The sequence below is a fragment of the Typopeltis vanoorti genome, chromosome 4 (assembly GCF_054136105.1).
Source record: "Typopeltis vanoorti isolate ZY-2024b chromosome 4, IOZ_Tvanoo_1.0, whole genome shotgun sequence".
Classification (NCBI taxonomy): domain Eukaryota; kingdom Metazoa; phylum Arthropoda; class Arachnida; order Uropygi; family Thelyphonidae; genus Typopeltis; species Typopeltis vanoorti.
The window spans coordinates 5,041,148-5,061,357 of record NC_143552.1 but is presented as its reverse complement, the minus strand read 5'-3'; the positions used below and the strand labels follow the sequence as shown (position 1 = coordinate 5,061,357).

General features: G+C 35.4%; 1 protein-coding gene across 2 annotated transcripts in view; it reads left to right on the top strand.

Annotated features, from left to right (window-relative positions):
* Positions 1-20,210, top strand: part of SMC5 (structural maintenance of chromosomes 5) — a 752,645-nt gene that overhangs the window by 445,711 nt on the left and 286,724 nt on the right. For both annotated transcript variants that reach the window (XM_090391623.1, XM_090391622.1), the window contains exons 15-16: positions 1,548-1,614; positions 18,702-18,803. In XM_090391623.1, coding sequence (XP_090247749.1) covers positions 1,548-1,614; positions 18,702-18,803 — 169 coding nt within the window. The remainder of the gene's footprint in view (positions 1-1,547; positions 1,615-18,701; positions 18,804-20,210) is intronic.

The following is a 20,210-nucleotide window of genomic DNA, read 5'->3' as shown; positions in this document are numbered from 1 at the left end:
CGCCCCAGCCGGCATGAAATTTTGTCATGTTGTACCATCATTTTTTATTTTGGTTTAACCAATAAGAATACAATTTGGTCGGCTAAATCCCAAATTGCCAGCCCATCCTCGTTCGTTCAGTATCAAAGTAGATACCCAACAGGGTGCACCACGAGAAGGTGAGGATTGGACATTAGGTCAGAAGCCCTGGTCGGTTCTCCGCATTCCTTTAAAGGCTATGTGGAGGTCTCCTCTCAGTTATACAGCTTTGACCCTTAAGCACCCCTGGTAAGAACATAGAAAATTTATATCGAGAAGGGAGCAAGATATTCTGGATATTGTTAAAAAACTCAGAAATGAAGAAAAGAGTGCTGTAAAAGTAATTGGAGATGATAAAGGTGACATGAAAACAGGAGGAAAAGATATCCTTGAAATATGGAGTAATTACTTCTAAAAATTGCTAAATGAAACAAGCAGTGATGACAGCACAGTGATAAAAAACACTCAACAGGCATGCAGTCATGAACACATATCCATACTTGAAGTAGAAAGAGTCATCAAAAGCCTGAAATATGGAAAGATAGAAAGATACCCATATATAAAAAGGGAAATGAAACTGAATGTGAGAATTACAGAGGTATTTCTCTACTGAGTGTTCCTGGTATGATTTATGCAAGTATACTTGAGAAACTGTTGAGAAGATTTGTGGAAGAGAAGCTTGGTGAAATTCAAGCCCAATTCAGGCCAAATACAGGCTGTCAGAATCAGATTTCCACTTTATGACAAATAGATGAGAAATCATGGGAATAAGCATTGAAAATATCAACTGTATTCTGAATGGAGAACCTATAGAACAAGTAAAACATTTCAGCTACTTAGGCTTGATTTTTAGTGGAGATGGTAAATTAAATATGGAAATAGACAACAGAATCAAAAAAGCTGGTATGGTAGGAAGTCAAGTGAATTAATTTATATGGAATAAGAGAGAAATTAGTCAAAACACTAAATTAGATGTATACAATACAGTGTTCAAACCAATTTCAACTTACGGATATGAGAACTGAGTCAGAAGTAAAACACTTGACCAAAGAATAGAGACTGCAGATATGAGAGTCCTGAGAAAGATTAGTGGCTTGAACAGATGGCATCAATGGCAATATCATATTAAAAATAAGGATATTAGGAAAGAACTTTACATTGTCATCATCCAGTAATATGTTAGCAGTGCTAATCTCAGGGGTGGTATGGTCACTTAAACAGAATGGGAGAGGAAAGATTATCAAAGCAAGTATTCTCTGCCCAGTTGGCAGGAAAAAGGCGCAGAGGAAGACCAAGATATAGCTGGATTGATGCAGTAAAAAATGCCTTAGAAGATAGATATATTAACATCTGATATGTTGGAGTTTTGACAGGTAACAGACTGATTTGGTGGAAAATTGTAGATAGGAAGTTAGTAATTACGTAAATTTTTCATGCAGTGCTATCATATCCTGTACACCCCCTTATAGGTATATATCAGGAATTTGATGATATCAGATTAAATCACGTTTATTTTTAATAATTGACAGGGAACCAAAGTGGCTTGCTTCTGCAACTGACCAGATAGAAATAGAAGAATTGAAGATAAAAATACAGGTACGATATATTATTAATTAAGAATATGAGTTTATTAAATTTGTTCTAATTAAAGTAGATTCATAGACATGAATCTACTTTAATTAGCAGTTTTTTTTTTGCTCTTTTTTAAATAATATAGTGATCTCTCTCTCTCTCTCTCTCACACCTGGCAATAAATATTATTGTAATAAACTTGCACACTAACAACCTAAGAAAGAGATTTATCAGAACTGCACAGCAGTGATCTTTTAATTATATTTTATTAAATAGCGCAGTCTCTGCTATAATCAACTGTTTCACTGATTATCACTGGCATGTAAGTGTTTTTCATAGTATGTTTAATCCTTTTACCCAATCAAGAGGGAAACATCCTCACATCTAAATTACTTTTATACAGAGGCTGTTGATTTCACATCAGTTTGCCCAATTATCTAGTAATATACAGCACACTACCTTTTGGACATCTGTATTGTCCGGCATATAAAATAAATTATACTTGGAAAAAATTAAATTCATGTTTAACCACCATCTAGCCAGCCATACAGATAAAATAAATCAAAAATATACGCTTTGTGTCCTGTATCCATATTATTTCTGTAATATCCGAAAGTTATACTGACTTCAATATACACATTGCATCCATATGTGTATGGATGTATATACACATCATAATTGAGGATAAAAGAGAGTAATATGCAAGAGATGGATTATGTTTGAATACAGAAGGGCATAGGCATTTGGAGAGACTGCTGTTTTATAGGCTAATGAGTGTGTTGGGAGAGGGAATATAGAATTGCACAAGTGGAATGTAGCAGAGATAGCCTCATGTAGGAATAGCTGCCTCAGAAATGAGAAGATGTATATTACAGACCCAGGTGGGATATGTGGGAAGTAATACTAGCTGTTATGAATACTGGAAATGCACTGGTTTTTCTGTAGAAAGGTTAGTTGCATCAGGAATAAAGGGAATGAATTTGTGGCATTGATTAATTCAGTCTCCAGAGATTGTTGGTATCAGGGAAACTTGGCTATATAGGGAAGTTGTTTTAACATGGCTAGAAATCTAAGGGTATAGCATATTTCGGAAGGAGGAGGTAAACATGGTGATGTAGTGTTATTTGTGTTAAGAGATGGTTTGCACCCTCTCAAGGTTGAGAATCACAATGGAAATAATACTAATGGCATTGAGAATATAGGGTGTGAGAGAGAAGTTTATATAAGTTAATTTAGTGGGATATTGCTATAGACCTGGGAATATAGAAAGTGATGAGCAGGAAATATTTAGACAAATTACTTTGGCAAGTGCAAAGTGAGTGATCTTTATGGGAAACTTCAACTATAATTATGTAAACTGGGCAAAGGAGACTGCATGCAGTAATAAGGGAACTGAATTTTTGGATTTCTTCAGGAACACCTGTCTTATGCAGCATGTAGTGGAGGGAACACGAGGATCAAGAGCTTTGGGTTTGTTCATAGCATCAGAAGATCTGATTGTGACTGAGATGTCATACTTGTCCCCCATTGATGAGAGTGACCATGTAACCCTCACTTGGAGAGAATAGGCTTATTGGGGTATCAAAACAGAGGAATTTGTGTGAAATTATAAGGCAGGTGACTAATGAGATATTTTCCTTTTGGATTTATTAGTAGACCATAGTTATTCATAAATATACAGTTGTCGACGAGTTTCGCCAGCTAATTCTGTTTGGCTTCTTCAGCACAAGAAAATAGGTGCACTAATGTATACTGGCAAAAAAGAAGAATGGAGTAACAACAGTTAAATTAATTAAAATTGAAAATGATGTGTAACATCAAGAGCACAGAGCGCGGAGTCTTAGTCATTGTTTGTTGATCGCATTCTATAGTTTTCTGCTAAGCTTAGTGAATTTATTAAGCTTTTCCAAATGTCTTTCAGTATCATGCCTTGATTTCTGTTTAGATTATCTCCTGTCTGGAGTACCACTGTGGCTTCTTTAAAGTTTCTATATCTGAAATCTTCTTCAATATAAGACATGGAGCTGTTATCCCAATCAATGGAGTGGTTCGAAATCGAGAAATGATGGGCTAATCCTGAGGTATCTATTCTGTTGTTGTTGACATCCCCTATATGTTCTTATTTTCAGATTTCTAGGCTTCTTGATGTTTGGCCTATATAATTCAGTCCACAGGAACATGGGATGTTATATACACCTGCGTACTTGTAGAAGGCAATACTGTCCTAAGGAGATCTTAACATGTGTCGTATAGTTTTAACAGGTTTGAAGGCAACCCTGATGTTGAAAGACCTCGTGAGTTTGGCTATTTTTGTTGAAACTGAGTGGGCATGAGGTATGACAATGTATACTGCATGACCAGAGGTTGTTGCTGTTGGTTGTTTCTATGAACAATCTTTTGGATTATATTTTTTGGGTAACCATTGCCAACTAGGGTTTTAGATATGAGAGAGAGTTCATCAAGGAGAGCTTTTTCTTCTGAAATAATATTTGTTGCTCTATTTTTAAGCATACGTATAATGCTAAGTTTTTGTGCATGATGGTGAGAAGATTTGAAGTGCAGATAACGTCCAGTGTCTGTAGGTTTGCGGTAGATTGTGAGCTTGATTTGTCAATTCTCTTGTTTTTTTATTAGTACATCGAGAAAAGGTAATTGATTGTTATTTTTCAGCTCTAACATGAACTTGATTTTTTGGTGGAAAGAATTTATTTTTTTAAGGAGCTCATGTAAGGCATTTTCTTTGTTTTCTGTTTTTATTTTGGAGATGATGTCAGCTTCTAGTTTTTCCATGAACTGATCCCGGATGATAAAGTTATTTTCAACCTTTCGGAACACACTCTTTCTAAACAGGAATCGAATGTAGAAACTTTAAAGAAGCTGCAGTGGTACTCCAGACAGGAGATAATCTAAACAGAAATCAAGGCATGATACTGAAAGACATTTGTAAAAGCTTAATAAATTCACTAAGCTTAGCAGAATTTAATTTTGCAGAAAACTATAAAATGCAATCAACAAACAATGACTAAGACTCCGTGCTCCATGCTCTCAATGTTACGCATCATTTTCAATTTTAATTAATTTAACTGTTGTTACTCCAGTAAATGTTAGTGTACCTATTTTCTTGTCCTGAAGAAGCCAGACAGAATTAGCTGGTGAAACTTGTCGACAACTGTATATTTATGAATAACTATGGTCTACTAATAAATCCAAAAGGAAAATATCTCATACTTGAGTTAAGTGACCAAATATAAAAAGTTACAATGAATCATCTAGATGGCTATACAAAGCACAAGGTACGTTTTTTTGAAAAACTAAAAGGCAAAAAAGCGAGAATGTTAAACCATCTAATCTTCCTAAAAAGATACAGACAGTTTAATATCATTCCTGAGTTCCTAATTATTGTATTAAAGAGCAGATAAAATCAATAAGAGCAAAATGAATTTACTTTAAAACTTATTTAGTCTTACTTCGTGAAAGATTCCAGCACATCAGATTATGTACTTAGTAAAATAGACCTCAAATGCTTAGATCTCTTCGATGACAACTCTAACAACATTGATAATAACATTTGGAACATACTTGACAGCATGGTGCAAAATAGTTACAACAAAGTTTTTCGAACCAGTAAAGAATCGCAAATTAAAAAATTCAATAGACTTTATCAAAGAAAATGCAACTCTAGACCATGTCTCCCGGATGATAAAGCTATTTTCAACCTTTCGGACTACACCCTTCCTAAACAGGAATCGGACATATTAAAAAAAGGTTTCAACTTCACCATAGCTCCAAATCATATCCCAAAGATAGATTTCATAAGCAACATTGGAAAAGGACTTTCTTCATTCTCAGAAATAGTAGCAAATGATATAAGATTAAAAAGTACCATTATCCTTTCTATATCAAAACCACCGAAATGTAATATTACCTCCACTGAAAGAAGAGCCCTCTGAAACCTAAAAAAAGTTTGAGAGGGCATTTGATCATCATAAAAGTAAACAAAGGCAACTCAACAGTTATTATGAATACTAAGGATTACATAACGAAGATCTGTGATTTAGTTTCAGACACATCTATCTATCACATCCAACTATGAAAAACCAAAAAGAGACTAATCTCCTAATACGTAACATGACTAGGTGGGCTTCGGAATTACAGCGAAATCTAAAATCTCTACACCCATTACTACACCTATTTGGTGCACCAAAAGTTCACAAAGTTGGAGTTCCGCTCTGCCCGATCGTCGATAGTAGAAATTCTCCAACATATCTACTAGCCAAATACCTAGCTGGCCTTTTGAAAGATAATATAAAGAAATCGGACTCTTATAAAGAATTCTAAGCATTTCACTGAAAAATTAAAAGGTATTAACATCTCAAATACAGACATGCTTGCAAGCCTAGACATAGTGTCATTATTCACAAATGTACCAGTAAGAAGTTATCATGATCATAGAAAATCTCTATCCACATGACATTGCTCAGCTTTTCCCACCATTCTCTCAAATCAAACTATTTTAAAGTAAATAAATAATATAATGTATGAACAACTTATGGCTTAGCCATGGCCAGTCCCTTGTCACCTCCTTCGACGGATCTGTTCATGGAAAAACTAGATGCTGACATACTTTCCAAAATTTATCTGAAGGCATTAGTCTGGTGGAGATACGTAGATGATATTTTCATTATTTGGAAAGACAGAAAATGCCTTACATGAGTTCCTTAAAAAAATAAATTCTTTCCACCAAAAAATCAAGTTCATGTTAGAGCTGGAAAATAACAATCAATTACCTTTTCTCGATACAGTAATAAAAAAAACAAGAGAATGGACAAATCAAGCTCACAATCTACCGTAAACCTACAGACACTGGACGTTATCTGCACTTCAAATCTTCTCACCATCATGCACAAAAACTTAGCATTATACGTATGCTTAAAAATAGAGCAACAAATATTATCTCAGAAGAAAAAGATCTCCTTGATGAACTCTCTCTCATATCTCAAACTCTAGTTAGCAATGGTTACCCAAAAAATGTAATCCAAAAGATTGTTCATAGACACAACCCACAGCAACAATCTCTGGTCATGCAGTATACATCATCCATTGTCATACCTTATGCCTGCTCAGTTTCAACAAAAATAGCCAAACTCACGAGGTCTTTCAACATCAGGGTTGCCTTCAAACCTGTTAAAACTACACGACACATGTTAAGATCTCCTTAGGACGTATCTTCTACAAGTACGCAGGTGTATATAACATCCCATATTCCTGTGGACTGAATTATATAGGCCAGACATCAAGAAGCCTAGAAATTTGAAAAAAAGAACATGTAGGGGATGTCAACAACAACAGAATAGATACCTCAGGATTAGCCCATCATTTTTCGATTTCGAACCACTCCATTGATTGGGATAACAGCTCCATGCCTTACATTGAAGAAGATTTCAGATATAGAAACTTTAAAGAAGCTGCAGTGGTACTCTGGACAGGATATAATCTGAACAGAAATCAAGGCATGATACTGAAAGACATTTGAAAAAGCTTAATAAATTCACTAAGCTTAGCAGAAAACTATAAAATGCGATCAACAAACAATGACTAAGACTCCACGCTCCATGCTCTTGATGTTACACATCATTTTCAATTTTAATTAATTTAACTGTTGTTACTCCATTCTTCTTTTTTACCAATAAACGTTAGTGTACCTATTTTCTTGTCCTGAAGAAGCCAAACAGAATTAGCTGACGAAACTTGTCGACAACTGTATATTTATGAATAACTATGGTCTACTAATAAATCCAAAAGGAAAATATCTCATTCTTAGTGTTAAGTGACCAAATATAAAAAGTTACAAGGCAAGGTAACTATCATAGAAACGAGCTTGCAGCAGCACAGTTGATTAATGAATTTTAAAGAAGAGTGGTCATTAGTGCATAGGAGTGGGTAAGAAAGATTGTTGACAGCCATGGCAGATTGTATACCAAGGGTCAAGAAGATAAAGATTTGGAGTCAAATGGATGACGAGAAATGAAAGTGGAATTTTAGAAATAAAAGAGATTATGGAAGTCATACAAAGAAAGAGAGAGATGGAAAACATAAAACATAAATCACAGCTGGTGATTTGTGTTTTTAGTTTGCATGAGAAATATAGGGCTCAGGCTAAGAAAGTAACTAGTATAATAAGGAGAGAAAGTTAGAATATGAAAGGAAACTGGTGCTGCAATCCAAGGAGAATTTCAAGGAGTTACTAATTATATGAAGAGCCAAAGGCTTCAATTCGGCGACATGAATTTATTTAAGTTAAGGGATATTACATCCCATATTGTTTCTTAGCTGAATAAGAAACTCGGAGAGTTTCATGCCGAATATAAAAACTATATAAAGTTCGGCGGTTCCAAGCATAAGCAAATACCTGGATAGTGCAACACCTGACCCATTTGGCGGTGCAAACTGAGGCAACTCATAGTAAGGGTGGAACAAGCTCCGATCACTATTCTTGGATCACTACCCAGACCGGTTTCAACCTTTATTGAGGTCTCATCAGTGAGTAAATATGGGAGTTCATATCTTTCATCACCAGCCTGTGGAGTCTAAAAGTTGTGCTGAGGGTCAGCAGATAGTGAGAGAGGAAGAGAAAAAGGTAGAGAGGATAGTAGTAGGTATTTAAGAGGCTTCAGTCGACCTGCTTGACCACACTAAACTTATTAACAGGTCTGGGCCAAGCAGATCTCTGACATCATCTCCCTACATCTGTTCTCACAGCTCTTGTCGGTCAGCCATCTCTTCAGATGTCTGACCGTTGAAAGAGGTAACAACAAATACAAAGAAAACACACAAGTGAACAAAAAAAAAAGAACTGGGATATAGCATGAGAAATTACAAAAACAAACAAAAAGAAGAACGAGTGAATTGCAACTCTCTCAATTGGAAACGGGAACTTCTGGCAATAAGTGAGTAGGTAGACCTAGTTAATACCAAGTTTGTAGTGAACAGAATTTGCATCCCTTCTATGAGAATTGCCAATAAGGTGTCCTAATAAATTACTAATTATATGAAAAGCCAAAGGTTTCAATTCCGCGACATGAACTTATGTAAGTTAAGGGATATTGCATCCCATATTGTTTCTTAGCCAAATAAGAAACTCAGAGTTTCATGCCAAATATAGAAACTATATAAAGTTCAGCGATTCCAAGCATAAGCAAATACCTGATAGTTCATCACCTGACCCATTTAGTAGTGCAAACTGAGGCAACTCATAGTAAGGGTGGGGCAAGCTCCGATCACTATTCTTGGTATTTACCCATAATGTGAACTTAGCTCCTAGGAGCTGTATATTACTGTTCTACATTATGAGAGAAGGCCACTACCCAGACCGGTTTCAACCTTTATTGAGGTCTCATCAGTGAGTAGGTAGACCTAGTTAATACCAAGTTTGTAGTGAACAGAACTTGCATCCCTTCTATGAGAATTGCCAAGAAGGTGTCCTAATAAATTACTAATTATATGAAGAGCCAAAGGCTTCAATTCGGCGACATGAACTTATTATTGAACTTACTTTGGCTCTTCATATAATTAGTAATTTATTAGGACACCTTCTTGGCAATTCTCATAGAAGGGATGTAAGTTCTGTTCGCTACAAACTTGGTATTAACTAGGTCTACCTACTCACCGATGAGACCTCAATAAAGGTTGAAACCGGTCTGGGTTTCAACCTTTTCTCTCATAATGTAGGACAGTAATACAGCGCCTAGGAGCTAAGTTCACATCATGGGTAAATACCAAGAATAGTGATCGGAGCTTGCCCCACCCTTACTATGAGTTGCCTCAGTTTGCACTACCAAATGGGTCAGGTGTTGCACTATCCAGGTATTTGCTTACGCTTGGAAACAATAACGGCTAAGAAACAATATCCCTTAACTTATGTAATCTCAAGGAGTTTTTGTGCTACATGATGGCTAGGAGGAAAAATTATGATGGACATTACCTTGCTGGATGGAGATGGGAAAATGTGACAAAAACAGATGACAGTTGAGCTATTTATTGATCTCTTTTTTAGTGTTCCATCCTGGTACAGTAGGCTTTTTTTTCCCTTGTAAATGAGTGGTGTAGCGTTAGAAGTGAATGGAGATGTATTCTGAATACTGAGTACACTAAATGTCAATGAGACAGGGTTTTCAGGTCATGTGCTATGGAACTGATTATACTTTTAACTTGGCTGTTTAATGAAAGTCTTGTAGTTGGGCAGGTTTCTGGAGTGTGCAAGGAGGGTAAGATAGTACCATTGCATAAGGGTCGTAGTAGAATGGAGGTATTAAGCTATAGACCTGTTTGCAATTCCTCTGTAGTTGTAAAGATTTTGGAGAAATTGATAAAAATTCATATACAGAATTTTGCAGTGAGGGCAATATTATTTGCCTAAGTCAGCAATGGCTTTGTTAAAGGACACTCTTGTTTTATTAATCTGGTTACCTTTTATAATTAAGTAACAAGAGCTGCGGATGAGAGCAAGACATACACTGTCATTTTTTCTGATTTTTCCAAGGCATTTGACAGGGTGCCACATGATAAAGAGATATATAAGTCAGAGCAGATTGGTTTATATATCAGGTTAGTGAATTTAATAGGGGGATTGACTGTTAGATATCATAGAGCTGCATACAAGAGAGCACTATGAAGGAAGCAGAAACTTATAAGTGGAGTCTCTCAGGGCTTACCATTGGAGCTATATTGTTCAACATTTATATCCGTTGCAGAGAGATATTATAAGAAGGTAAATCTCACCTTGAGTAGAGATTTGGGTATTGTCGAGAGTGAGATTGGAAAAAAAGGCAAATTGACAAGGTTATCCAAACTCATTTGATGAATGTTTTGAAAATCAGAATTTAAGATAGTAGAGGTTAAAGTTCTGCAGGTTATGGTGATTTGTGTTTTGCAAGGTTTATCAAATGAAATGGAGTACAGTGTGCTGTCATCATTAAAAAAAAAACTGTACTGAATTGATAGTCAGCTTGTATATAGAGGGAAGAAGGTGCGTGAAAGAACATAGCTTTGTGTTATTATAGTTAGAAAATAATTAGCCATCCACCAGCACTTGAAGTGAGTGTCTTGGTCAGAAAACTGGCTAACCCTTGTTGATTCACAGTGACAGAATCCATAATGTTGTTTGTTTATTAGAAGAAAGTCTTCAAGGTAGCAGTTGGATGTATGTTGATTGTTCCTTCCATTACTTTTGAAAGAAATTCAATGGTAGTTTGATGGCAAAGATTTGTCACCTTTCTTAGGAATAGGTTGCATATGGGCTAATTTCCAGACTAAAGGATGGATATCTGTGGAATAGACTAATTAGAAGACGAATCCGGATTGTTGTGCTCATATTCGATCACCATGATTTGAGGAAAATAAATGAACCTTATAAAGGTTGCAAAGCTGGATAACAAAAATGTTATCAGAACTGTACAGCGTTAACTTTCAATATAGACTGAGGGCATGCAGATTGCATGGTTAGATAGAAGGATAGTGATATGATTTAAACATGTTAACTCTTGAGAAGTAGTTACTTTTTGTATTGCAGAAGATAAGAAAGTAGCAAGGACAAATGGTGAGCATGAGTGTGAAGATTGGCCTTTTTTTTTGCATGGACGGTGGTTAGACCTTTGGAATGGCCTAACAGGGTGGTGAGAACAAAGAATGGGTTTAAAAAATAATCATTTCTTTTAGTGCTGTACAGTGATCAGCATTCATTTTAGAAATTATGGACTTTATAACTCTGCTATAAATAACTCTTTTAATTTCCTGACGTTTTGATCTTCATATTAAGATCATCATCTGGAGCATATACCAATATAAAGGACAAGCTGAGTTACATCACATACAGTAAGCTAGAGAAAGAATGATTTGATCACAGGTTATTCTACTGGCATGACCTCTAGTGAAAAAAAAATTACGAATTAATAAATTATTTAGAAGCTAAATTCTATTTATGATAACATGAGCAAACATTCTTTCATATAGGTAGATTTCTTTCAGTAACAGTGATGTTCTATTTTTAGCATTACAATTGTTAAATTGTTACAATTGTATAATTGTTATTATTTTGTATATCTATAGTCCTGTAGATAATCCTGGATTATCTGCAGATTATCTATAGTTGCTCTTAAAGAGGAAGGTGGTTCCATGGGTCGAATATGTGCCTTCCATATGTTTGGGATTATTAGCTAATCCAGAATCCTAAATCAAAAATAACAATTGTAATGCTGAAAATAGGACATCACTGTTACTGAAAGAAAACTATCTATAAGAAAGAATGTTTGCTCATGTTATCATAAATAGAATTTAGCTTGATGTAGTTTCTAAATAATTAATTAATTTGTATTTTTTTAAATTTTTTTTTTTCACTAAAGGTCATGCCAGTATAATAACTTGTGATCAAATCAAATTGTTTCTCTAGCTTACTGTATGTAATCTAACTCAGCTTGTCCTGTATATTCGTATATGCTCCAGATGATGATTATAATATGAAGATTGAAACGTCGGGAAATTAAAAGAGTTATTTATAACACGGTTGTAAAGTCCATAATTTCTAAAATGAATGCTGATCACCGTGCAACACTAAAAGAAAGGATTATGATAATTCATGGAGATTTGATCCACAAGTGATGCAATCAATATGGTAAGCTGAAGATTCATGTTTCTGGTTTGATCAATCGACTGGCTTTTTTAAAACGATGTAGGGAAAGCAATATCATTCCGAATTACATCAAACTAAAGAGAAAATTTACCTCAACAAAGGCGCAAAGAATGTGCCACCACATGGAGGAAGCACTACTCAGAGAACAGATCCAGACTACTAGAAAGAACTTAGCAGTTACTCAAAACCAGGTACAAAATGTAAAATCTGAACTTTCAAGTTACTTGAACGCAGATATTTGGATGATGCTCGAAAAGATTACAGACAACACGGCGAACTATATCCTTCAAATGAAGAAAGAAAATCTCATTTTCAAATTTTGTAGACTAAAAGATCGACAAAATCTATGGACATATTCAGATTTCTCCACAGTGAATGGTAACAACCAACCAGAAGCAAGAAACAAGAGGAGCAACCAATCGCCTGCAGGTAACAGTAATGTAGTTAACGTATCCAACCACACCTTAAACAAAGATGAACTCTCGGTACTTAACAAAGGTCTAAATTTTGCTGTAGCACCCAGATTGATAAACAAACTGGATTTGTAATATTGAAAATCTTTGTAATATTGAAAGAGGCTTAAGATTCACCCCAAATAACATAGCAGACAAAATATGTTTGGAAATCGCCAAAATTTTCAATATAAATCATAACAAAACAATAACAAGCAACTTAACAAAACACGAATTAACAGCATTGAAATCATTAAAATCAAATCCGAACATTAGAGCCGATGAAGGAAGTGCTACCATTATTATAAACCAAACCACTTATTTAGAAAAAATGAATCTGCTAGTCTTGGACAATAATACATACCAACTCATTAAATACGATCCAACGAATAGAATAAAAAATAAAAAAAAAACAGAGAAACTACTAAACTCAATTACTACATGGCCCGAAGATATTGTCAAAAAACTACTTCCACACTACGCTCGTTCCCCGAGAATTTATGGGCTCCGAAAATACACAAACAAAACACACCACTCCAGCGATAGTTGAAGGGATAGATAGCCCGAATTATCACCTAACCAAGAAATTAGCTGCAACACTCAAGGAGTTGGTAGGTCATTCCCCATCCTATATCAAAAACACACAACACTTCATAACATAATCAAAGGTATTACATTACAAAAAGTTGATTTATTAGTCAGTTTTGATGTCTCTGCCCTCTTTACAAATCAATGACACAATCTTTCTTTTACAGAACGAATTCCCTCCAGATATCACAGCTCTCTTTGCGCATGTATTAGGTTCTGGTTATTTTGTATGGCAAAACACTTTCTACCTACAAAAGGAAGGCACAGCCATGGGCTTGCCATTAGTCCACCCTATTGCTAACTTTTATATGGAACAATTTGAGCAACATGCTTTAGATTCCTCTCCTTTAAAACCCAAAGTCTGACTTACATACGTTGACGATGTTTTCGTGATCTAGTCCCTTGACTGCCAGACACTAGACACTTTCCTTAGCCACCTAAACAAACAACACAAACGCATACAGTTCACAATTGAGATTGAAAAACAGAGCACACTTCTGTTTCTAGATACACACATCTTCCTTCTGGCAATCTTTTCTTCCATGTTTACTGGAAACTGACACATACTGGCCAATATATATACACATAAACTCCTACCACCACCCAACACAAAAACTAGGTGTCATTAATACTCTAAAAAACAGGCCTTTGGAAATCTGCTCCAATGAACATGCACTGAAAGATGAATCTGAAGTTATCAGCACTAATTTTCTAAAAAATTGTTACTGCCAAAATACTATTAACAATATTATTTTCTACAAGACCTCAATAAAAAACAAAGATAAACCAGACTACAATAAAACTATAACCGTTCCTTACATTAAAGGGACATCAGATAAAATAAACAGATACTACAAAAATACAACCTCAAAGCCACTTTAAACCTCCTGCAAAATTAAAAAGCTTACTCAACTCATCCAAAGACCCACTCCCTCTGCTGGCCCACCCTGGAGTATACTGTATATATTGCATCTGTAACATACCATATATAGGGGAAACAGAACGCACAATTCCTATCAGACAAAAAGAACATAAATGACATATTAAATATAATAACTACGGTGAAGCTGGCCTTTCTGATCATGCCTTGAATACTTTACATAGAATTGACTGGAAAAGCACTAGTTGTCTACATCGCACCAAAGCATGGTATGAACGCAAATTTAAGGAAGCCTGTGAGATTATTATCAACCACCCCAATCTGAACAATAATGATGGTCTAAAAATCCCAAACATATGGAAGGCACATATTCGACCCACAGAACCTTCCTCTCTAAGAGTAACTATAAACAGGACTGTAGTTAGTACACAATAAATAACGGACTGTAGTTAATCCAGGATCATAAATCAAAAATAACAATTGTAATGCTAAAAAAATAGGACATCATTGTTACTGAAAGAAAACTATTTATAAGAAAGAATGTTTATTCATGTTATCATAAATAGAATTTAGTTTGATGTAGTTTCTAAATAATTAATTTTTTTTTTTTTTTTCACTGGAGGTCATGCCATTAGAATAACCTGTGATGTAATCATTGTTTCTCTAGCTTACTGTATGTAATGTAACTTAGCTTGGCCTGTATATTTGTATATGCTCCAGATGATGATCTTAATATGAAGAACGAAACGTCGGGAAATTAAAAAAGTTTTTTATAACACGGTTGTAAAGTCCATAATTTTTAATATGAATGCTGATCACCGTGCAACACTAAAAGAAAGGATAACTTGACTAGAAATGGGACATGTTTACCTTATGATCCTAATCCCAGGTATCATAGTATTATTTTTGATAGAACTGTGCAATTTTTTTTATATCTAATCCACGTATGAAAGGCCACAAGACCTATAGCACATTAGTGCTCTGTGGGCAAGAAGAATAGAAGAAAGGAAGAATCTGTTCACATTTTACTTGAACAGCTGAGGGTTATAATCTTTGGGGAAGGCAGAGTGGGGAAGACTGTTCCAAAGGACAGAAGCAAATTTTATGAAGGAGGAGGTAGTGAAGTTGGTTTGGTGAGTTTCAAGATGGATTGTGAAGGGGTGTTGGTCAGCAGTGTCTCTTGTTTTAATGATTTTGGAAGAGAGTAGAGGAATAATAGTGGCCAGTTCAGCAGAAACTGAACATCTATGAGAGAGGGATTGAAGTGGGTATGTGAGAAAGGGATAATTAATGGATGGATTTGGGATTTGTATAGAGTTAGCAGCTGTGGAAGTGTGAGGTAGTGTCTCATGCAAAAAAGGACACAAAGTTTTTTTGGTGGCTGCAGAAGTTATAGTTGAAATGTGACTATGCCAGGAAATATCAGAGTTGCAGATCAGTGTGAATGGAGAAATCTGATCATGTTTGGATATCTCAGTATTACTGAAGGTAAGGGGGAGGAATGCGAGCTCTTTCTTGTGAGAGATCAGAGAGTATTGTGTTTTGGTCGCACTGAAGTTTACAAAGTTGTCCTTGCCCCACTGGGTTATAGCTAATACATCTGAGTTCAGGTAACTGCTCATGGTAGATCTTGAGGATTCTAATACTTGAGCACTGCAAGGTTTGTTGAATGAAAAGGAGGAATGGAGTGTACTATCACCTGCAAAGCTATGGATAGAATTGGAAGTCTGAAAAAGCATGTCATTTATATACAAGAGCAACAGAGTAGGTCAAAGAACAGAACCCTGGGGGTAATCCTGCATTGGTGGGGAAATCTGAGGAGAGTAAATTGTCCACCATGACATGCAGTGTGCGACTAGTGAGAAAGTTGGCAATCCAGTTGCAGAGTGAGGAATGCAGACTATAGAATGGCAATTTAAGTAGGTCCCTGTGCCAAATGCCTTTGAAATATAGAGAGCTACTACTTGACGTTGAAAGTTTATTTTTCACTTGGTTAGACTATAATAAATTTAGTTTAATCCTTTATCCAAGTGTGAACAAACAAAGTTTGCGCCTGAAAGTATCTTCAGGACTGGGGTAAGGTGGTACAACACCGGGCAACTCGTTGCAAAGGTGGAGCAAGCTAACATCACTCTTATCTCAGTATCTCCCATAATGCAAAACACATCTCCTTGCGGATATGTATAATGTTATGCATTAATGGAAGGGCCACTACCCAGACTAGTTTCTCTACCTGCCTATAGGAGTTACCAAATGGTGTGCCACCTTTTTATTAAATTACTCTGGATTTAGAGAAAGATTTTGAAGGTTTATTTTTCACTTGGCTAGACTATAATAAATTTAGTTTAATCCTTTATTAAAGTGTGAGCAAACAAAGTTTGTGCCTGAAAGTATCTTCAGTTCCCTTCCCTTAATGCATAACATTATACATATCCGCAAGGAGATGTGTTTTGCATTATGGGAGATACTGAGATAAGAGTGATGTTATCTTGCTCCACCTTTGCAACGAGTTGCCCGGTGTTGTACTACCTTACCCCAGTCCTGAACATACTTTCAGATGCAAACTTTGTTTGCTCACACTTGGATAAAGGATTAAACTAAATTTATTATAGTCTAACCAAGTGAAAAATAAACTTGTTGCGGATATTCAACATCTTTCTCTCAATCCAGAGTAATTTAATAAAAAGGTGGCACACAGTTTGGCAACTCCTATAGGTAGAGATGACCTTGCTAATGCTTCTGCCTGGCTCCCACTGAAGAGACCTCAGTAAAGGTCGAAACTAGTCTGGGTAGTGGCCCTTCCCTTAACGAACATTATACATATCCGCAAGGAGATGTGTTTTGCATTATGTGAGATACTGAGATAGGAGTGATGTTAGCTTGCTCCACTTTTGCAACGAGTTGCCCGGTGTTGTACCACCTTACCCCAGTCCTGAAGATACTTTCAGGTGCAAATTTTGTTTGCTCACACTTGGATAAAGGATTAAACTAAATTTATTATAGCTACCACTTGAGTTTCTCCAAATTTCTCCATTAGTTTAATAAAGATGTTATGAATATGACTGCTTAACTGAAAACAAGGAACAATATTCTCATCACGTCACCTGGTACATCCTGGAAATGCTACTCACTATATTGCTGCACTGGAATTAGTATATTCAACAGCCAAATACTGTTCAGCAGTTTGGCTGAACAGTCGATACACAAGTAAAATCAATACAGTTTTAAATCAGACAAGCGAATTATAAGCAATACTATTAGGACAACATCTTTATTTTGGTTCCCCGTTTTAAGTCTTATAAAACCACCTCACGTAAAGAGAAATCGGAACCTACTACAAGAGTTCAATACCATATTGGAGGATGTATCTTTTCCTATTCACTGTGATATTAATACTGGATTCAATCGATTAAAAATTAAGATGTTCACCAGTTGAATATACTAATATACTTGCTTCTCTTAACTACAAAGAGTAAATGCATGGCACTTGTTATGGATTAACAGGGCTCCTGTGGTGTGTCAGCTTCTCCTCGTTGGTAAACACCTGCAGGATTTGAGCTTCCCCTGTAACATCTGGATTATCCTTAATGAAGGAGGACAGAAGACTGAAAAGAAGGCAAGACAGAACAACCATGATTGATGCAATTATGGGTCAGAAAATCAGACTATCACATTACTAATGAGTGTCCACTTTGAGTATTCAGAGGCAATCAAGAAGACTTTTTTGCTGCATCTCCTGAGACAATTCCATGGCTGCAACATTTAGACCCGAAAATTGGGCTTGTGTTTTTATTTTGTAATTTATTTATTTAGCATACAATATACAGGTCTCAGAATAATATAGAAATTACATAAAACAATTGTAAAAATCATATTAAAAGGGGTACACTAGGCTGAAATGATTAAACATCAAAATTAAGAATCAGGAGTCAGAGCTTAATCATTAAATCCTAGATCCACTCCAGGGATTCTGGGGTCAGTTTAAAAAAGTCCTCTTTAGAAATCTTGTAAGTTTTGTGTGTGATGCCATAAGCTAAATAAATAAATAATCTATTAATGGGGTGCCTCACGTAGAAGTGAGGATTGGGCATTAAGTATGTAGAGGTCTGTCTTTTCCAAGTTATCTGGCATTGACCCTTAATCATCTCAGCAAATTGCAATTTATTATATTTTTTATGTAATTAATTAATTTATTTATTTTTAAATCCAGCCTGCCATAATTGAGCAGTAACTGACATAACATAAAAGTATGTGTAATCTTCACTTATACATGTTAACAAATAATCCAAAAAATTTAAAAAAAATGATTATCCAGTTAGATTTCACATTAGGTTCTATTTTTCTGAGAAGGAAATACAGCTATGGTGGGCATGAATTTCTCTTAATTATATTTACTCTGAATTATATTTAATTGTGAAGGACGATGATTTATTAACTTCATTGTGTTTCTTTCATAAACATTTTAAAAATATGCAGTTTCTTTCTTTTTGTATTATTTTTTATTTAGATTCTTCAGCAGGAGTTGAAAGAAATTAGATCCAGTTACGAGAAAAATTTAGAAAAAGGCAAAACAATAAATATTGAGCAAGAAGATTTAAGAAAAAGAAGGGTAAGAGTTTATATTATTTGATATTCCTGATATATACCCTCAAGGGGTGTACAGGATATGATAGTACTACACGAAAAGTTACATCATTACTAACTTCCTATATACAATCTTACTCTAAATAAGTCTGATACCTATCAAGACTACAACATTATTAGATCTTATATTTCTGTCTTCTTCTAAGGCGATTTTTACTGTATCGATCCACGTATATATCTCGGTCTTCCTCTGAGTCTTTTTCCTGCCGACCTGGCAGAGAACACTTGTTTTTCTAATCTTTCCTCTCCCATTCTGTTTAAGTGACCATACCAGCTCAGATTACCTCTGTTAACGCATTTCTGGATGCTGACAATGTCAAGTTCTTTCCTAATATCCTCATTTTTAATATGATATTGCCATTGATACTATCTGTAAACACCCTTAATCTTCTCAGGACTCTCGTATCTGCGGTCTCTAGTCTTTGGTCAAGTTTTTTACTTCTGACCCAGCTCTCAGATCCATAAATCAAAATTGGCTTGAATACTGTCTTGTATACAGCTAATTTAGTGTTTTGGCTAATTTCTCTCTTATTCCATATAAATTTATTCAGCTGACTTCCTACCATAACAACTTTGTTGATTCTGTTGTCTATTTCCATATTTATTTTACCATCTTCAATAAAAATCGTGCCCAAGTAGCTAAAATGTTTTACTTGTTCTATAGTTTCTCCATTCACAATGCAGTTGATATTTTCAATGTCATTTTAGTCAGGGAATCTTGCAGACTTGTAGTGGATTTATTTAGAAGTATAACATCATCTGCATAAACAAAGAGCTGAGATTAACATATCCAATTTTTTATATCAGGTTTAATACCACTTTCCTTCATAATGTGATCCATATAGATAATGAGTAATAGAAGGGATAATGTATATCCTTGTCTGACACCAAATTTAACATTAAACCATCTTCCTGTACTTCCTTCAATTCTAACTGCTGACTTACGACTTAAATAAAGACTAAGTATTACTTGATATAATATCCCATTGACACCATATAACTGTAGCATTTCAAATAGTGTCTCTCTTGGCACCTTGTCATATGCCTTTTCCAGATCCACAAAACTCAAATATAGATCTTTGTTATATTCCCATGATTTCTCAGCTATCTGTTGTAAACTGAAAATTTGCTCCTGACAACCTCTATTTGGCCTGAATCCAGCTTGTTCTTCACCAAGCTTTCCTTCCACAATCCTTGTCAACTGTTTCTCAAGTATACTTGCATATATCTTACTAGGAACATTCAGTAGAGAAATACCTCTGTAATTCTCACATTCAGTTTTATTTCCCTTTTTATATATGGGTACTATGAGAGCTCTACTCCAATCCTCTGGAATTTGTCCCTCTATCCGGGCCTTCTGAACTATGCACTG